General features: G+C 41.5%; 1 protein-coding gene across 1 annotated transcript in view; it reads right to left on the bottom strand.

Moving 5' to 3' along the window:
• Positions 1-16,973, bottom strand: part of LOC311224484 (glycerol kinase-like) — a 95,701-nt gene extending 78,728 nt beyond the window's left edge. Inside the window, exon 1 of the mRNA XM_084309499.1 lies at positions 16,796-16,973. Coding sequence (XP_084165625.1) covers positions 16,796-16,849 — 54 coding nt within the window. The 5' untranslated portion in view covers positions 16,850-16,973. The remainder of the gene's footprint in view (positions 1-16,795) is intronic.
• Positions 16,974-19,393: the final 2,420 nt, after the last annotated feature.

The following is a 19,393-nucleotide window of genomic DNA, read 5'->3' as shown; positions in this document are numbered from 1 at the left end:
TACATGTGATGTATTGTATATTGTATTATACATGCACTTTTATTATGTTCTTGTGTGATGTACCACACATTTGATTGCTGTCTGATATATTGCAAATGTTATTGCTGTCATCTTGGCCAGGTCTCCCTTGCAAAAGAGATCTTGTATCTCAATGGGACTTCCTGGTTAAATAAAGGTTAAAAAGATTATTATAAAAAATAAGTTGAATGGGGTCAAATTGATAACAGGAGGGTTAAAAACATGACCTGGTTTAAAAACATGACCTGGCTAAAAGTAGATTATCTTTGTTTTCATAATCATTGGAAGCCAAAATCTAATAAAAAATCAAATGTGATTAATTGCCCAACCTTAGTAGATCTCATGATTAATTGCCCAGTCCTAGTAGATCTCATGCCCCAAAAGGTTGCCCACCCTTGCTTTGCAGCCTCATTGAACCCTTGCCCACTTTAATTCACCATCCTCATCAGCTGCTCCTGTAGTCATTGGGGGAATTATGGGAATTAAGCTTTGTTTCCTCCCTATTCATTCAGTGTTGCAAACAGTCTCAAAATCATATTGCGTGAATCAAGAGTCCTTGTGCGTATTCTTTGGAAGGTTTAGCAGTTCTATTTATGTCAACAGACGAGGCCACTGCTCGTGCTAAAAGGCTCAAATTGGATACTTATTGGCTGACCAATCTGTATAGCCCCCTGACACACACACACACACACACACACACACACACACACACACACACACACACACACACACACACACACACACACACACACACACACACACACACACACACACACACACACACACACACACACACACACACACACACACACACACACATCACATTCAGTGCAGGTCAATGGAACTGGACAGTGGACAGGGAGGTCAGCAGACAGGGTGAGGACGTCACATGACCGACTGTCAGTTAGTCAATTGTGAACTTGGGACATCACATGTCTGCAGGGACACGTCTTCACACAAGTATGACTCACAAATCGTTTCAATTTAAATATCAGACCACACCCACACGTAACAACAGACCTAAACCAAAGCTTTGACTATAATACGCCTACATCGTGTTCACTCACAGTTAACTACTCACTGCTTTAATACAAGGACAGGTCACTTTGATTGGTGGTAGAGATCAACAAAGAGGGGGTTGATCGTGTGTGTACAGTAAGGCTGTCCCCGAAGCCTGTTTTTGGGATGCGAACTTCGTCAGGGTTTTTCGAACGAACGTTCGAACCTTCGTTTTTAATTAAAAAAAATAGTTTTTAAATTTAAAATATTTTTTTTCAAAATATATATATATATATTTTTATATAAATATCCTCAAACTAAATCCTCAATTTGAATAAAGTGATTCATCTGATTAAATGAGTCTTTTTTATTAAATCAACTTTCTTTAATGAATATAACTTAGCAGTTTTTTTAATAAAATATTAGTGTAGCCTAATCTTTATCTGCAACTGTGAAGAAACCCCCCATTGGTTTAAACAGAATGAATACACATTAAAAAAAAGATATATATATATATCAGGGCTGTACACTGCGACGAGATGATCGCAAATTGCCCCTTAATTTGGCCAGTGCGAGTGGCAAATCATATTTGGGGGCAAGCTTGCGAGTAGTGATTTCAACCCTTCATTCGCATTTCACTCCTAAATTAATTAGGGATGCCCCGATCGATCGGCCAGCGATCGGTATCGGCCGATATTCAGTATAAATAATATATATAAAACCGATCGAAAAACATGATCTAATTCTTAGCGGAGATCTCACTCGCTGTCGCTGACTTCTCTCTCAAGCACACAGACCTGCAGCTCACGGCCCCTCCTCCTCATCCACTGCCCCTCCCGCACTCGTGTAAACAAGAGGCTCCTATGCCTCCGGTGTTCTGCTATAGTCTGGTGCATGCGACCGTGAGCTAACGTTAACTACCTAGCTATCGTTACTGTTTAAACAGAATGACCCAGTCAACTATTCACTTTTAGTTTAATACATGAGGCATTGTCTAACGGTATCTAGCCGGCTAACTACTGATAGCTCCTGATATCAACAAATGCTCCAGCAATAGTCTAGTAGTAGTGCATGATAACTTACCTCCGTTAGCTCGTTAGCTCACGTTAGCTCACTGTTCAAAACGAAATGTCCCATTAAACTAAATAGTTCACTGAGGCGTTGTCTTAACGTTATCTAGCCACAGATAGCTCCTGATATCAATGTCTTATAACATTGATTCGATGCGTATTCGAGCCCCTGGCTTACATCGCAGTCACGAAAGGGGCTAGCTGAGGGAGTAGGGTATATCTGCATAGCCGCAGATACCCTGCTGAGGGCATGCTGAATGTGATTTGACCAAAGCAGAGTATACACACAGACAGTGGAGATAGCAAGCATTTTGACATAACAAATACCGTAGTAGGCCTCTCAATTCTTATAAAAAAGAAAAGTCCCGGATATACATAAAACATTAATTGGCATAGATCTCTATAAATGGCCCAACACATTGATCACTTTAGGCACACCCTGAAACCAGTAACATCACAAATATGAAGCAGGTAATTACCCATAAAAATAATAAACCTTTCATGGGGTTATTTACAATAATAATAATTCATTTAATTTATAAAGCACTTTTCATTGTGAAACAAAGGTATGCAGAGTTTCTTGTCCTCCTGATTAATGCAATGGTGTGTGTGTGTTGTGGTGATCTCATTCAAGGAGCACTACACAAACGCCCTACCCAAAGCTGTAAAGGAATGTGAATCCCTGCCCACATTCAAAACCGCTCTTAAAGAGCACCTACGGGAGGCTGCAATTCGAAACTGGCCACCGTAAATGCCCAAAACCCCCACCACCTCCTAATAGACAGTCTCCTCACCACCGCATGTATATATTCCCTCCCCGCCGTATGTATATTTCTCTCCCACCCACCCACCCCCTCCTAATGTACAGTCCCCTCCCCATCATATGTATATACTCTGTCAGGATCTAGGGGTAACAGTACTGTATATTTGAATACCGTTATGTCACAAATGTAGCAGTACTAAATACCTATATGTCCCTATGCCATAAATGTCATGTATGTTGTGTATGTCATAAATGTCTATATGAATTGAAAATGGGGGACCCTGATGGAAACAAGACAAACGTCTTTCTCAGGTCTGCATCCCCTTAACAATTGTATGTATTGAGCCGTACTGTATTGTACCCATTCTGCAATCTGTTAAATAAAGTTTTCATTCATTCATTCATTTCATTCACACACACAGTTTGTTGTTTTTGTTCTATTAGTGATTTACACACTTTCTCAGTTGGTTCATTATAAAAGATACAAACCTGAAAACAAACGCACTTAAATGTTAGATAAAAGGACCACAGTAATGAGGCTAGGGGTGGGACGATACATCGATCCAGATCGATACATCGATGTAATTATCAACAATCGAATCGGATCGATGCGATGTAATAAGATCGATTCATATCGATACTCTTATTTTGAAAATCCTGTGGCGAGTCTCATATCCGCCCAAGAACAACAGCAGTAGCTCCGTGTGTGTAGATGTTACAGCATAGCATTCTCCCTTTCTGTGTGTGTGTGTGCGCGCGTCTTTGGAAAGACCAGATGAGGTCAGAGGAGTTTGATGTTTAAATGTTATTTAAACATAAACAATATAATACATAATAAATGTAGGCCTATACATGATCATGCAACATCAACAAATTGTTGTAGGAACGGTTTGGGAGAGGGAGGTTGTGAGTTTTGAGTTCCAAAAAATGTAGCTTAAAGTTTAAAGCTCAATATATAAAAACGTGGCACTTTACAGTGAACAGGAGGTCTATTTGTATTAAAAACAATAGATTGATTTTCCTTTAAATGTCTGGAAGAGCTCAAAAATACAAATGTCAAATGATATTTTCATTACCTTTTTTTTGTTGATCTAAATGTTACTGATTGTGTTAAATGGGCATATGATATCATCTCATATCGATCGCAGGCACCTGAATCTAATCGTATCGTATTGTATCGTGAGAGACTTTGTGATATCGGCAAATATCGTATCGTATCATGATGAAACTGGTGATTCCCACCCCTAAATGAGGCAGGAGAAAACATTTGCCCCTAAAAAATATTCTTTGCCCCTAAATTTCTCATTTAGGGGCAAGTGTGCCCCTAGTGAAAAAGCTTAGCGTACAGCCCTGTATATATATATATATATATATATATTTTTTTTTTGTATTAAAAATTAAATATTCAAATTTTGATTTAGAATTAGAATGTTAACGTAATGAACTAACGTTCGAACATTCGGGCTCAGCCTTAGTGTACAGTGTTTTCTGCCTTGTCTGGTTAACAGAAATGACAACAAAGAGTCATATGGATCATGAATCATGATGGATTCTAAAATTATTTAAAAGATGTTGGAAGATGTTCATCTAAACAGCCCTCAGATACCATCATTACATGTTGTTGGTATTCTCATGTTGCCATTTGTATTTTAAAGGAACACTCACATCCCTGTACCCAAAAAATCCAAGCCTGCTTGCCTCAACGACTACCGCCCTGTAACTCTCACCTCCATAGCCATGAAGTGCTTTGAGAAGCTAGTGAAACATCTGCTCCTCCAGTCCCTCCCCATCAACCTGGACCCCCTGCAATTTGCATACTGCCCCAACAGGTCCACGGAGGACGCCATAGCCCATGTGCTGCACACAGCAGCATCACACCTGGACAAGAGAATGCTATTCATCGACTACAGCTCAGCATCCAATACCATAGTCCCCTCCAAACTCATAGCCAAGCTCAGGGACCTGGGCTTGAACTATGACCTCTGCCAGTGGATCTTGGACTTCCTGACGGGCAGACCCCAGGTGATGAGAGCAGGCAACTGCACCTCCTCATCCATCACTCTCAACATAGGGGCCCCCCAGGGCTATGTCCTGAGTCCCCTCCTCTACTGCCTGTACACACATGACTGTGTGGCACAGCGGAACAACAACACAATCATCGAATTTGCTGACGACACAGTAGTGGTGGGCCTGATCTCTGCAAACAACGAGAGGGCCTACCTGGAGGAGGTTAAGGTTCTAGCGGGATGGTGTCAAGAGAACTGCCTCTCCCTGAATGTCAGCAAAACAAAGGAGATGATTGTGGACTTTAGGAGGTCGGGGGTCAGGGACTAGAGCCCCCTCAGCATCGATGGGGCACCGGTTGAGAGAGCGAACAGTTTTAAGTACCTCGGAGTCCACATATCAGAGGACTTGACATGGACCACACACATTGACAGTGTTATCAAGAAGGCACGACAACGCCTCTACTTCCTTAGGCGCTTAAGGAAGTTCAAACGTGATTCAGAAGATCCTCAAGAACTTCTACTCATGCACAATAGAGAGCATCCTGAATGGCAATATCACCTCCTTGTTTGGGAATAGCACTGCACAAGACCGCAGCAGACTACAGAGAATGGCCCGTTCAGCCGAACGCACAATTGGAGGTGGGCTTCCCACTCTCCAAGGCATTTACAACAAGCGTGCATGGGCAAGGCTAAGAGAATAATCAAAGACTCCAGCCACCCAAACAACTGCCTCTTTGAACTGCTGCGGTCAGGCAAGCGATACCGGAGTCTCATGGCAAGCACAGAGAGACTCAGAAGGAGCTTCTATCCCCAGGCCATGATTGCTCAATGAACAATGATTGAACAATGAACAATAACAGGCCAGCAAGTGCAACACACCCACAGCACACACACACTCACTTTAAATAAACAACACACTGTAGCACCCACTTTACACTTTATATTTATATGATTGGTAAGGGAACTGCACATCTCTCATTCCTGATTCCTTATTGCACCTCACCACCACAACGGTGGCACCACAAGCTAAGCTATACCTCACCATTTTTGTACCAGATGTATACTGAACAATTGTTGTTTACACTTGTGTTTACTTGACTTCTTGACTTTCTATTTTTTACTTATTATACTTATTTATACTATCTTATTATTATCTAGCACACTCTCAGGAGCGAAACAGAAAGAAACATTTCATGCAAAGTATTCTGTATTTCTGTATGACAAATAATAAAGAAACTTGAAACTTGGAGTTGTAGGAAGTTGCATTTCTTCTATTTTGATGGAGTTAGGCTAGCTGCTTCCTACTGCTTCCAGTCCTTGTGCTAAACTAGGCTAGCTGCTTCCTACTGCTTCCAGTCCTTGTGCTAAACTAGGCTAGCTCCCTACTGCTTCCAGTGGAACGCCCTACCCACAGCCGTAAAAAGATGTGAACCCCTACCCACATTCAAAACCGCTCTTAACACATTGGTCGCCAAGAACGAGTTACGCCGTTTTTTGCCCGCCATGCGTTGAACGCCAAGAAAGACTTACGCCATTTTTGGGATCAATATTTCATTTTTTCGCCATGGCATTCATAATTCATCCAGCCAACCCCCGGACTGCAGCAGGACCCTGTATGAGATTGCAACGCCTCAATACCGCCGCCTGGTAAATGGTCGGGCGAGTTACACTCTCGCCAAAACCGGAAGTGGTGATCGGTGCGTCGAGGAAATCCCTCCGGCAGTCATAGCTCCAGACAAACACTATAGTGCATTTTGATCGCTTTCTAAACTTAATAATCTATATGATTTCGGCATTTATTGCGCCATACAAACCGGAAATGGATCTAGGAGATCAGCGTCAAATAATTGGGATCTTTTTCCCCCAGTCTCATCGGCGAATGGTAAGAGGACAGTAACATTATTTTCAGCCCGATTGTTTATTCATTTCACTGCAAACCATCTGATCAATATATCAACCCATACTAAATAAAGCAGTTACTGACGATCAGTGATGAGAATAACGGCGCTATAAGTAACAGCGTTACTAACGGCGTTACTGTTTTCAGTAACGAGTAATCTAACGGATTACTCTTCCAATCTTAATAACGCCGTTACCGTTACTGCAAAAAAATTCGGCGCGTTACTATGATTAAAGCTATCAACTTGATCTCTGCGCCGAGACACAATACTTTTTTTTTTGTTAGTGGGCGCTGGGATCGTGTCTTTAACCAACGCACTTGCAGTTCGGCGTTCGCGAGACAAGCGTATAAATGCTGCCGATTGGCTGAGGTTGAGTACATTTGCATGGTAAGCCAATCAGAGGTAGAGTTGGGGCGGGTCTTCAAAAGCATGTTTACACACAACTTAGAACTTAACAACAAGACAAGCGAGTCACAGTCAACGAGAGACGGGTATGGCGAGCCCAACTGCACCAAAACAAGTAGCCTTCTCTAAATGGAAGTATAGCCATTACTTTTCCCTTCAAGAAATTAAAGGAACGAGTGTAATCGTGAAATGCACATTATGCCCTGGGCAAAAGTACTTATCCACGTCGGTGTCGAGTAATTCAAACGTACTCAAACATATTTCAACGTCGCATGCTTCCACAAAATTAGTGGCTAAGACCTCCGAAGGAGAAGGAGCCAGTGCCACAAAACCTAAGCAACCGAAGCTTGATTTTAAGGATCCACCACACGTTTTGTCTCGGACCGAACTGAACAAACTGGTAGCCAGGTATGTCGTGGAGGATATGCTGCCATTATCTACGGTTGAGTCGGACTCATTCAGGGCACTAGTTGCCAAAATATCTGTCAGAGGAGGAGTAGCCCTACCGTGTAGAAAGACGTTTTCGAACTATATAGAAGCCCAATATACTCAAATGAATGTGGAGCTTTGAGAAGTTAGAATATGTGTCTACAACAGCAGACATATGGACTGCATGTAACAAGAGCTATCTAGGTGTAACAGCGCATTGGATAAATCCGCAAAGCATGAAGCGAGGTAAGGCAGCCCTGGCATGCAGGAGGTTCAAGGGACGCCATACATACGACAAAATTGCAAAGGAACTTGACCATATCTACTCCTCATATGAATGGGATATCATTCAAAATCACCACAACAGTCACAGATAATGGCTAAAATGTTGTAAAGGCCTTCAAAATGCATCAGCCAGTGGAGCGGGATGACTCTGATGATGACGAGGATGAGGTGACGTTTACTGACTATCAGTGAAGCCTTGCAGACCCGTGTTGTTTTTGATGATGGTGGTGATGAAGACGATACTGTGATCACGTTGCCGCCACATCAGAGATGTGCGTCACACACCCTGAACCTGGTGTCATGCACTGATATTGACAAGTGGTTACTGTCAACACCCGGAACAAAACATGTTTACAGAAGTGCTACCACAAAATGCACAGGGTTGTGGAATAAGGCAAGTCGGTCAACGGTGGCTGCAGAGACATGTGCATGATGTCATTTCCAAGAAGCTGTTAGTCCCATGCACCACAAGATGGAACTCATTCTATGGTGCCCTGGCTCGTATATCTGGGATTCCTATAGTTGAGCTGAACACCATCTCGTCCAAGTTTGGATTGACAGCCATCTCAGAACGAGAACACCAGTTCATTAAGGAGTGCTGTACGGTCATGAAGCCACTTACAGTTGCCTTAGACATTCTTCAGGGAGAAGATCGTTGTTTCCATGGCACACTCCTACCCACGCTGGAGACATTGATATCCAAGACCCTGCAACTGAAGAGTGGCCTGCACATCCTAATTGACCTTCCAGAGGCAATTGTCACAGTAAGAACTTTAATTTATTTTAGATCTTCAACAAATTACCCAATACATTTATTTTATTATATGAATGGGAAAAGATAACTATTCTATTCTAGCCTTTACAGTTATGAATCATTATGACTACAGGTGAGATGATGGACCTTCAAAGCCTTGTTGTAAAGAAATAGAATGTATAGGCATATAGGGAAATTAATATAGGTTAATGTAAAATTAAATATCTATAAATATGTTCATAATAGTCTATAATGCATATCTCTCTATCTGGATAGGGATAGATACAGATAATATAATATGGACTTTGCATCCTTATGTATCATTTCAGGCAGTCAAAACAAGATTTGCAGAGGTGCTGGAAAGCGAGGATGCTGTCTTGGCTGCTGTGACTTTGCCCAAGTTCAGACTACGTTGGCTGCGGACACAGGACAGGAAGGACAAGGCCAAGGCAAGTCTGCTGGCAGAGTGTCGGAATATTGTCCAAGAAGAAGACCAGCAAGCAGGTACCATCCCACCAACACGCCACCTCAGCACAGACTCTGCCATATAGAGGATGAGTTGTTTTCCTTTGAGGATGAGGGTGACACCTCTGATACTGCTGAAAGTCAAGTATTTTAAATCAGGAGAACAAGGGATAGACTCTCTTAATGGATTTGCACTAGTGATGCACGATATATCGGCCGCCGATATAATATCGGCCGATATGGCAGTTTTTTTACACATCGGTATCGGTCCGATATCAAGATAGGGCCGATATTAAAAAATAAAAATAAATAAAAAAACAATTAAATCTTTTTTTTCTTCTTTTTACATGTTTTGGCTTTAAATAGTTTCAAAATATCTGTCATTTCTGAAAATAAGTTACAAAAGTTAAAAAAAATATGCGTTTTGGAAAATAGCTCTTTATTTGATTATCATAAAAAAGTGTTTTCTATACAGAGATATCGACATCGGTAAATATCGGTATCGGCCAGAACAGCAATATTAATATCGGTTATCGGTATCGGCCACAATTTTCACATCGGTGCATCACTAATTTGCACTGATAAAGAAGATTTCACTCCGGCATAATGCAGCCACTCCATCCAGTGCCCCAGTAGAGACTTTTTAGCTGCTGGGGAAGCTAGTCTTGACTCCAGTGAGGAACAGGCTATCTGACCAGAAGTTTGAGAAGCTTTTGGTTTTGAGATACAACCACTGGTTCAATGACAAGAAGGGGTGAATGGATCTAGGGTATCTTACATTTTTGGTAAATTGCTTAAAGAGCATAATTTAATTTAGATGTATTGGCTGGCTGCAGCCTCTTGAAGTGAGATTGTCAACAATGGCCAGAGAAAGAGATTTATTTTTATGGAGATGTATTACCTGTTTATATTTGGTTTCCTGATAAAAGGATAAGAAGCTTTAGGTTTCCTGAGAAAAGGATAAGAAGCTTTAGGTTTCCTGAGAATGAGATATGAAGCTTTATGGCTTATGAGAATAAGATATGAAGCTTTAGGTTTCCTGAGAATAAGATATTAAAGGGGCTATGCGTTATAAATGTCATTTTTCAGTCTCTAGCATTGTATTATAGTAATAGGAGTTCGTATCAATGTGTTTTTGGGCCTAAATACTATATTGACAAATTCCTCAGCTACAGCCCATCCCCTGTTTGCCTCTAGTAAATCAGGTCATGTTGATTTGACGAGCTGGGCAACGTCACAGGGCGCTGTTTATAGCGCAAGGTGATGTGATTGGCTGTGTGGTTTTACCTAATGCCCGCCTCCATTCTTGGTACCTGGAGCCGATACAACCTGGAAACAGAAATTGCCGTCACTCGCCTCAATTTCACGATGAGCAGCAAACCCCGCAGATGTAATGTTCCTGGTTGTAGAGCTACCGAGAAGTCTTTGCACAGTTTCCCCGTTGATGCCGAACTTCGCCAACAATGGAACAAGTTCCTTTTTGGTGACCCTCCAAGTTCCGTTGCAACGTCTAATACTCGGGTTTGTACTGCACATTTCTCCGCCGACGACGTCACCAATCAAGGTATTTTTGATGCTGGAGTGGTCTCCATGTTGGTGCTAACCAAAAGAGCTGTGCCTTCAATACGCGACCCGACACAAGAAATAGTAAGTAGATATGTCGTGTGAGATATGTTATCATAAATACCATCTAACGTTATAGTAACTGCTGCTCTTTATAAAGTAACGTTATAGAAAACTATTGAAGCAAGCTAGTCATAACTTCTAAATAAAAGAACACAACTAGTGAGAGGTAAACAAGGTAACGTTATATTTAGTGGCTTGTATTATATTGTAATTGATTTACGATTTGGTAACTCTTAGGCCACCACAAGTTCCAGCGGCAATGTACGCCTTTCTCCTGCTTCAAGGGACTTCAGTTGCCAGACAGACAACCCAAAGATTCGTTCTGTTGGTACACAGCTTTCTATGAAAACACTTCGTTCGCATGTCAAGAGTCAAGGTAGGTTTGTAACTCAGTGTGATGTAATGTAATAATGTGTAATAATGTGACCCAGAATTGTTTAGATTGGCCCCCTTCACCCACCGCTTTCACCCAAAGCTGTAAAGGAATGTGGATTGTTTGTATAGTGTCCCCCCCCCCCCCCACCTCCAATGTAAATTACCCAGTATGGTATATTTATGACATACTATATTTCTATTGCTACAGTATTGCTCAATACCAACAACTGTTATGATGGAGGCCAGAGAAAGACTTTCGTCTTGTTTACATCAGGGTCCCCCAATTTCAATCGTCATGGTAACATATAGATAGACAGTACTGCTACATCTCTATATTTATGACATACTATATTTCTATTGCTACAGTATTGCTCAATACCAACAACTGTTATGATGGAGGCCAGAGAAAGACTTTCGTCTTGTTTACATCAGGGTCCCCCAATTTCAATCGTCATGGTAACATATAGATAGACAGTACTGCTACATCTCTATATTTATGACATACTATATTTCTATTGCTACAGTATTGCTCAATACCAACAACTGTTATGATGGAGGCCAGAGAAAGACTTTCGTCTTGTTTACATCAGGGTCCCCCAATTTCAATCGTCATGGTAACATATAGATAGACAGTACTGCTACATCTCTATATTTATGACATACTATATTTCTATTGCTACAGTATTGCTCAATACCAACAACTGTTATGATGGAGGCCAGAGAAAGACTTTCGTCTTGTTTACATCAGGGTCCCCCAATTTCAATCGTCAAGTACAGTTAGTGTCAGTCAGTACAATCTAACGTTAGTGAGTGTGTGTTTTCGACGGGCCGCGCGCGACAGAAGTACACAACTATTATATAACAGTAAGTAACTAATAGTGCAATTAATCAACTTACCAATCGGAAACGATGTAATGTAAGCCTCGCTGTAGCAAATCGCCTTCTTCTTCTTCTTCGGGATCAAACTGTGGGTCGCTCTCTGGATCCCAAACATAATGTACATCCATGTTGTATTAGTTAGTAAAATCGGTATATGTTTTTGCGTGTCGAAATAAAAACCTGAAACCTAAGACCTCAGACCTCTACCTGGATGGAATGACGGGGAGATGGGCGGAGCTATTTGGTGGGTGGCTGTCACTCAAAGTGTGGGTGGAGCCAAGCCAATAATAGCCTGATTTCATGAGGCTGAAAAATGCTGGTTTTGAGTACAAGATTAGAAATATAAAACAATGATTATTTTTGGAATAAAAATTACACATGTGTTACATAGACTCACAGGAAGTGTGTAAAGTTGCCCAAATAGTGCTAGGAATAGCACTGCATGACACCTTTAAGCTTTAGGGCTGCTGATAATAAGATATTAAGCTTTAGGGCTGCTGAGTCAGTAACCTCTGCTCTTTATATCTCCTGGGATGAACTCTGAATGGACTGGCAAGGGTATCTGGTTTCAAGATATTCATTTTATAAGCACATTGTCAGTGACCAGAGAAAGATATGTATTTTTATGGAGATTTTTTTTTTTTTTTTTTTTATGTATTACCTGTTTACATTTGGATTCCTTTGTTTTGCTATACATTGCAATTTTCAGTTACATTGAAAGCACCTCATATTGTTACACTTTTCTACTTTTTCGAGGAAGAAAATACTTGGAAGTACAGTATACTGTATCTACCAATTGTCTGAAATTTTATTTGCACTACAAAGTTCATTTGTTATTTATTTGTGGTATAGTGCTTAAAAAGCATAATACATTTTTTCCCAGTTGTGGCCTGTTGAATAAATATCAAAATTCCAAAACATCTATTGTGGTATTTCATTTGTATCGATTCACTATATAAACATAGTAATTATAATAATATACATACATGGCATTTGATTGGAGGCTAGTCTCACTTTGTCCCACAGCAACATTAAAATTGTTTAGATTTGTGTACATTGTTTATGTTAATAATGTATTGTATTAAGTGCCCATTTCATTATAATATTCAGATTTATCATAAATAATTGAACATGCACATGTATTTTATGTTCCGTTAAAGAGGGGTGGAGGTCGGGTCACATTTGAGATTTTTTTTACTTGAAAGTAACTTAATAGTTACTTTCTGAAGTAACTAGTTACTTTTATAATTTGTAACTGAGTAAGCAATTTAGTTACTTTTTGGAAGAAGTAACTAGTAACTGTAACTAGTTACTTTTTTAAAGTAACTTGCCCAACACTGCTGACGATCAAGGAATTATAAACGACCCCCCCTCCCCCTTTCCTTCACGCATGATGAAGCATAATGTATACCGATCATATACATTTAAATTTTTTAATATAGCGTGTATAGGAAAGAAACGCCAATCGATAATCTATCATATGCGTCAGGGCCTATAACTCTCGTTTTTGGAATTACAGCAGAAAACCTTAAAAACATACTTATATTCTAGACGGTATTAACACAACAATGTATGAATGAAAAAATATAACGTTCCCACATCCTGAACGATAGATAATCGATGTTGAATGGGCCATAGTAATGTCAATATAGTAGGGCTGTCCCCGACTAAGGATTTGGATAGTCGCCTATGACTGGACGGAATTTGCCGTTAGTCGACTATTAGTCGACCATAAAAAAAGAAGAAAAAAATGTATATATATATTTTTTTTTATCGTTCCATTTGGGCTGTGGGGGGTGCTTAATGTCTGAAGGAGTCGACTGAAGGCTTCTTGTCCTCTGCAAAAGCATGCAATTGGTCCACTGATGGATACATCTTGATATTTGTCTAGTCTAGTGTGTTCATTCGATGGGTGAAATCCTCTTTCAGTGCCTCTGTGCCTGTTTTCTTAGGCAGTTAGCCTCTGGTATGCGTGCCATTAGTGTTAGCCACGCTTCTAGGCCTATTTTCTTTTGGAAAGAATGATAAAAAAAAATAATAATAATAATTTATATATAAAATATATATATATATTATTTTTTTCGACTAAGAGGTTGGCAGTCGACTACGGCTCCTTTCGACCGATTAGTCGACTAATCGACTAATAGGGGTCAGCCCTACAATATAGCAATAACATTTTAAAAGTTATAGCCCTGCAAAGAAGGTAAACATCTCCTAGGCTTTCAACGGTGGCAGACTGGGTACAATGATGGGCACAACCCCCCCCCCCCTCCTAATAGACAGTCTCCTCCCCACCGTATGTATATATTCTCTCTCCCCACCGTATGTATATTTTTTCTCCCACCCACCCACCCACCCCCTCCTAATGTACTGTCTCCTCCCCATCATATGTATATATGTATCTCTGTTAGGATCTATGGGTAACAGTACTGTATATTTGCATATCGTATATGTCACAAATGTAGTACTATATACCTGTATGTCATGTATATCCCAATGCCATGTCATGATGTCATGTATGTTGTGTATGTCATAAATGTCTCTATGAATTGAAAATGGGGGACCCTGATGTAAACAAGACAAACATCTTTCTCTGGTCTGCATCCCCTTAACAATTGTGTGTATTGAGTCGTACTGTATTGTACCCATTCGGCAATCTGTTAAATAAAGTTTTCATTCATTCATTCATTCATTCATCAGTCCTTGTGCTAAGCTATAGGCTAGCTGCTCCCTACTGATTCCAGTCCTTGTGCTAAGCTAGGCTAATGCACCTGGACCTCTCTCTGGGGCTGCTCGACACATGGAGATACAACTGATATCAATCTTCTCGTCTGACTCTGGGAGAGATGGCAAATAAGTGTATTTCCCAAAATGCTGGCATGTTCCTTAAACAGTAATTATTCCACAATTGGGAATTATTGAGTGACACTCCTAAAGGTCACAGTCAGCCTGACCTTTTGACGGGTTCCTTCAGGTTTTTACTAATCAAATGATTAAACTTTTCCACGACGAGGCAGAGTGATCTAGACTGACTGACTCTGCATCTGCCTGTTCTGAACAACATCTCACTTCCTATGAAGTGACACATGTCTTCCCCAAAGCATGACTCACAAGTTTACATTTGTATATTACAAGGGACACTAGACAAAAGAAATAGCCTTGACATAGAAGCCTATTTAATATCAATATCTAATTTTACATTAAAGACGACCAGTTGGGGGTTAATTCATTTTCTAATTGTTTTGGAAGTAGGCCTATCATTTCCCACAACTTTTCCAAACCTGGAAAACACAGGTTTAATATTCCATATTAAACCTGTGTTTGATATGAAGATAGGAATAGGTGAATATACGGTAGATAGGCTGACTAACTAAACCTGTGTTTGATATGAAAATGGGCCTGGTCTACAAGATACACTACACGACTAAGGTACCCATGTACATGTCAAAATACTTCCCAAAGGTCAGTGAATACCACGACCACAACACCAGAGGGAGCTCCACAAATCATGTTAAACCCAGATTCGGCTCAAACAAGGGACTAAACACGTTTCGCAATTATGCCACATCAATGTGGAACGCCCTACCCAAAGCTGTAAAGGAATGTGAATCACTACCCACTTTTAAAACCACTCTCAAGGAGCACCTACGGGAGACTGCAATTCCAAACTGGCCCCTGTAAATGTCCTAACTCAACCCCCTCCAATGTAAATGTCCTAACCCAATAATACACAAGACCCTCTTCTTGGGACCAAGTAAGGTTTCGTCAATAATCCAATGTACAGTTACCCCCCCACCCCACCTAACCAACCACCTCCTATGTACAGTCCCCCCCCCCCCACCCCACCTCATCCAATGTACAGTTTCTTCGTCAAATGTATACTCTCTTTTTTAAACTATTTTTGTATCACAAACAGTACTGTATTTGTAAATCTGATATGTCATAAATGCATAGATGTAGCAGTACTGTCTATCTGTATGTCATATGATGAATTGAAAATGGGGGACCCTGATGTGTAAACAAGACGAAAGTCTTTCTCTGGTCTGCAGCCCCTTAACAATTGTGTGTATTGAGCTGTACTGTATTGTACCCATTCTGCAATCTGTTAACAATTTTCAATCAATCAATCAATCAATCAATCAATGATAAACGACGATAGAATATATAAATGAGTACTACTGAGTAATAGTGCTAATCAGATGTACATACAGAGTTGTCGTATTCATTTCATATATACAGTCAGTGATACAGGTATAAAGACGCTATGGTGGTAGATAGTAAGTCATATTTATATTGGCCAGCAGCGCAACTAGTAGTAAGAAATGGACACGTGTGTAAAACATGTTCTATCCTGAGACCCGAGCAGCTACGTGTCCCTTACAGCAAAAACATGACAAACGCGACTTTACTGCAGAAAGCATGCGTTTTAGGAATTCAACTTCCAGCAGATGTGCGCGCGCGCGTGTGTGTGTCTCCTAATGTACAGTCCCCTCCCCATCATATGTATATACTCTGTCAGGATCTAGGGGTAACAGTACTGTATATTTGAATACCGTTATGTCACAAATGTATCAGTACTAAATACCTATATGTCCCTATGCCATAAATGTCATGTATGTTGTGTATGTCATAAATGTCTGACTATATGAATTGAAAATGGGGGACCCTGATGGAAACAAGACACACGTCTTTCTCAGGTCTGCATCCCCTTAACAATTGTATGCATTGAGCCGTACTGTATTGTACCCATTCTGCAATCTGTTAAATAAAGTTTTCATTCATTCATTCATCAACTACCAGCTAACCGGTCCACTACTCACCAGAACCCTCGTCGAGCTCGTGCCCTGATCAATCGCAGCGACCAGAGGATCCATTTCTCCCGCTGTTACAATAAGTTAATAAAACCCGGGTTATGTTATGATGAGGCTGCTGCTGCCGAGACGCTGCCGAGACACCTGCTGCTCCTGGGAGACGCGTTGGACCCACGTCGTTTACCTCGTGAAGTCGTGATACAAAAACCTGCCGGTGTGCGGATGTGAAGTGAACTGAAGCAACTGGTAGAGCCACTTCACCCCCGCCCCCCCCCCCCCCACCACCACCACACACACACACACACACACACACACACGCACACACACACACACACACACACACACACACACACACACACACACACACACACACGCACGCACACACACACGCACTCGCACACACACACACACGCCCCTCTTCGTCAGAAGGCGTGGCCTTCGTGTTGTCCAACCACGTTCAGGGGCTCGTCCAACTCCAAGGTCTCGAGATAAAGCTGGGAACGAGGTTACGTCACGTGTGGGTTGAGTGCGTGATTTCGAAACCTAGACGCATTTCTGGCAAGACGCTCTCTGATTGGCCGAGGCCTGTTTCTACACTGGTTAAGCTTAGGCACTCTTTCGAAGTTGGTTAAGGTTAGAGTTTGTCTTAGAGCAGGGCGATAGAACGGCAGGTAGTTTGCAGGCTGTTTGACGTGGAAATGGGCAAAGACACAGCTCGTCACGCGATTGGGCAAACGCGTCAGTGGCCAATCAGAGAGCGTCAGTCAGTGCCAATCAGAGAGCGTCTGCCAGAAATGCGGCTAGGTTTCGAAATCACGCGGGTTGAGTCTGCTGTTCCGGTTTCTTTCATACGCCATTCATTGGCTTAAAGGAAAACTCCAACATTTTGGGAAATTTGCTTATTTGCCATCTGCCCTGGAGTTAGACAAGAAAATACATACCTTTTTTCTTCTCTGTGCGTGCAGTAGGAGTAGGAAGACGTTTGGAACTAGGCTAATGGAGGAACCTACTTCCAGTGACTGACGCTAAGCTAGGCTAACGGTGCGTGTCTTCCTACTCCTACTGCATGCACAGAGAAGAAAAAGGGTATGTATCAAGTCAAGTCAAGTCAAGTCAAGAGTTTTAATTGTCACGGCATACAGGTATACAATGAAATGCGGCTGGTCTTGCCCGCGACGATGTGCAATACAGTGGTACAACATATAATAGAATCCAATAAAAAACAACAGTGCAATAAACAGGTACATGGTGTGCCATCTCGGTATCTGTACATAGTATTTACAGAGCATATAGGACATGCTAGGTAGCTTTAGTAGTGCAATACACTGTTCCTGATGTTATACTAATTTAAAGTGGCCTTTCCTCTGGCCATAAGTGTGCGTATGTGCGGCATGAGTGTTAAAGTGGCTGCTAGTGTGTGAGCGTGCTCAGCGTGCGTGTCGTGTATGTGCTTGTGTGTGCTTGTGTGTGGATAGTTCAGTTTCTGTGTCTCTCAATGTTCATTGTTCAAGGCTCTGATGGCCTGGGGGAAGAAGCTTAGCCTAAGCCTCTCCGTCCTAGTAGCTGGGGTTCGCAGGCGTCTGCCTGACCTCAGCAGCTGGAACAGGCTGTTATTGGGGTGGTGGGGGTCTTTCATTATCCTGCAGGCTCTGGATTTGCACCTCTTGTTGTATAGAGCCTGCAGGGGAGGTAGCGCAATACCCGTGGTACGCTCAGCTGAGCGCACCACTCTCTGTAGGGCCTTCTTGTCCTGTGCCGTGCTGTTCCCATACCAGGCAGTGATGTTTCCGGTCAAGATGCTCTCTACAGCTCCTGAGTAGAAGGACTGGAGTATCTTCCCCGATACTCTGAACTTCCTTAACTGTCTCAGGTGGTAGAGGCGCTGCTTCGCTTTCTTTACTACTGTGTCTATGTGTGTTGACCATGTCAGATCATATCTTCTTGTCTAACTCCAGGGTAGATGCCAAATAAGCTAATTTCCCAAAATGTTGGGGTTTTCCTTTAACACAGGCGGTCTCAGAACAAGACAACTCTGATGGTACTAAATTAATCAGTCCAACATTTAAATGATATCCACATTACAGAATGACAGCATGGTGGGTGGGGGTCAGACCACCACAGTGTCTAATTCAGATGTCTCAAATCTCTGTGATGATAATGCACAGGCTAAAGTAGAGCCTAAAATAGAGCACAGCTTTATTTGGCTTTGTTATGAACCTGCTTCCTGATGGAGACATGGTTAGATTAGACTGATGGTCAACCAATGGCTGGGAGGATCATTTGAAAAAAGCAGTAGTTTGTGTTCATCAGTCCATTTGGCCACATCTGTCCCCCCCCCTCCCCCTTTCGTCAGTCAAAGGGTGTTTTGAACTGAATGCTACTAACCAGTGACTACGATTTGAGATTTGTTTGTTACTGGATCCAATCAAAAAAAGTGATTTAGGAGTTGTGATAGGCCTATTTATTTATAATAATTAATATAATTATTATTACTACTGTGTGATATATTCATATATCATAGCTTCTAAGTCAGGCACTGCTGATAAGCTTTTGGACCTGTGAGAGAAAACGTTCACAAGATTCCTTGCGTTTATGGCAGCCTAACTT

The sequence above is a fragment of the Notolepis coatsorum genome, assembly GCF_963971535.1.
Source record: "Notolepis coatsorum genome assembly, chromosome: 3".
NCBI lineage: Eukaryota > Metazoa > Chordata > Actinopteri > Aulopiformes > Paralepididae > Notolepis > Notolepis coatsorum.
Note: the sequence above shows the minus strand (reverse complement) of the source record. Positions and strands in the feature narration are given on the sequence as shown.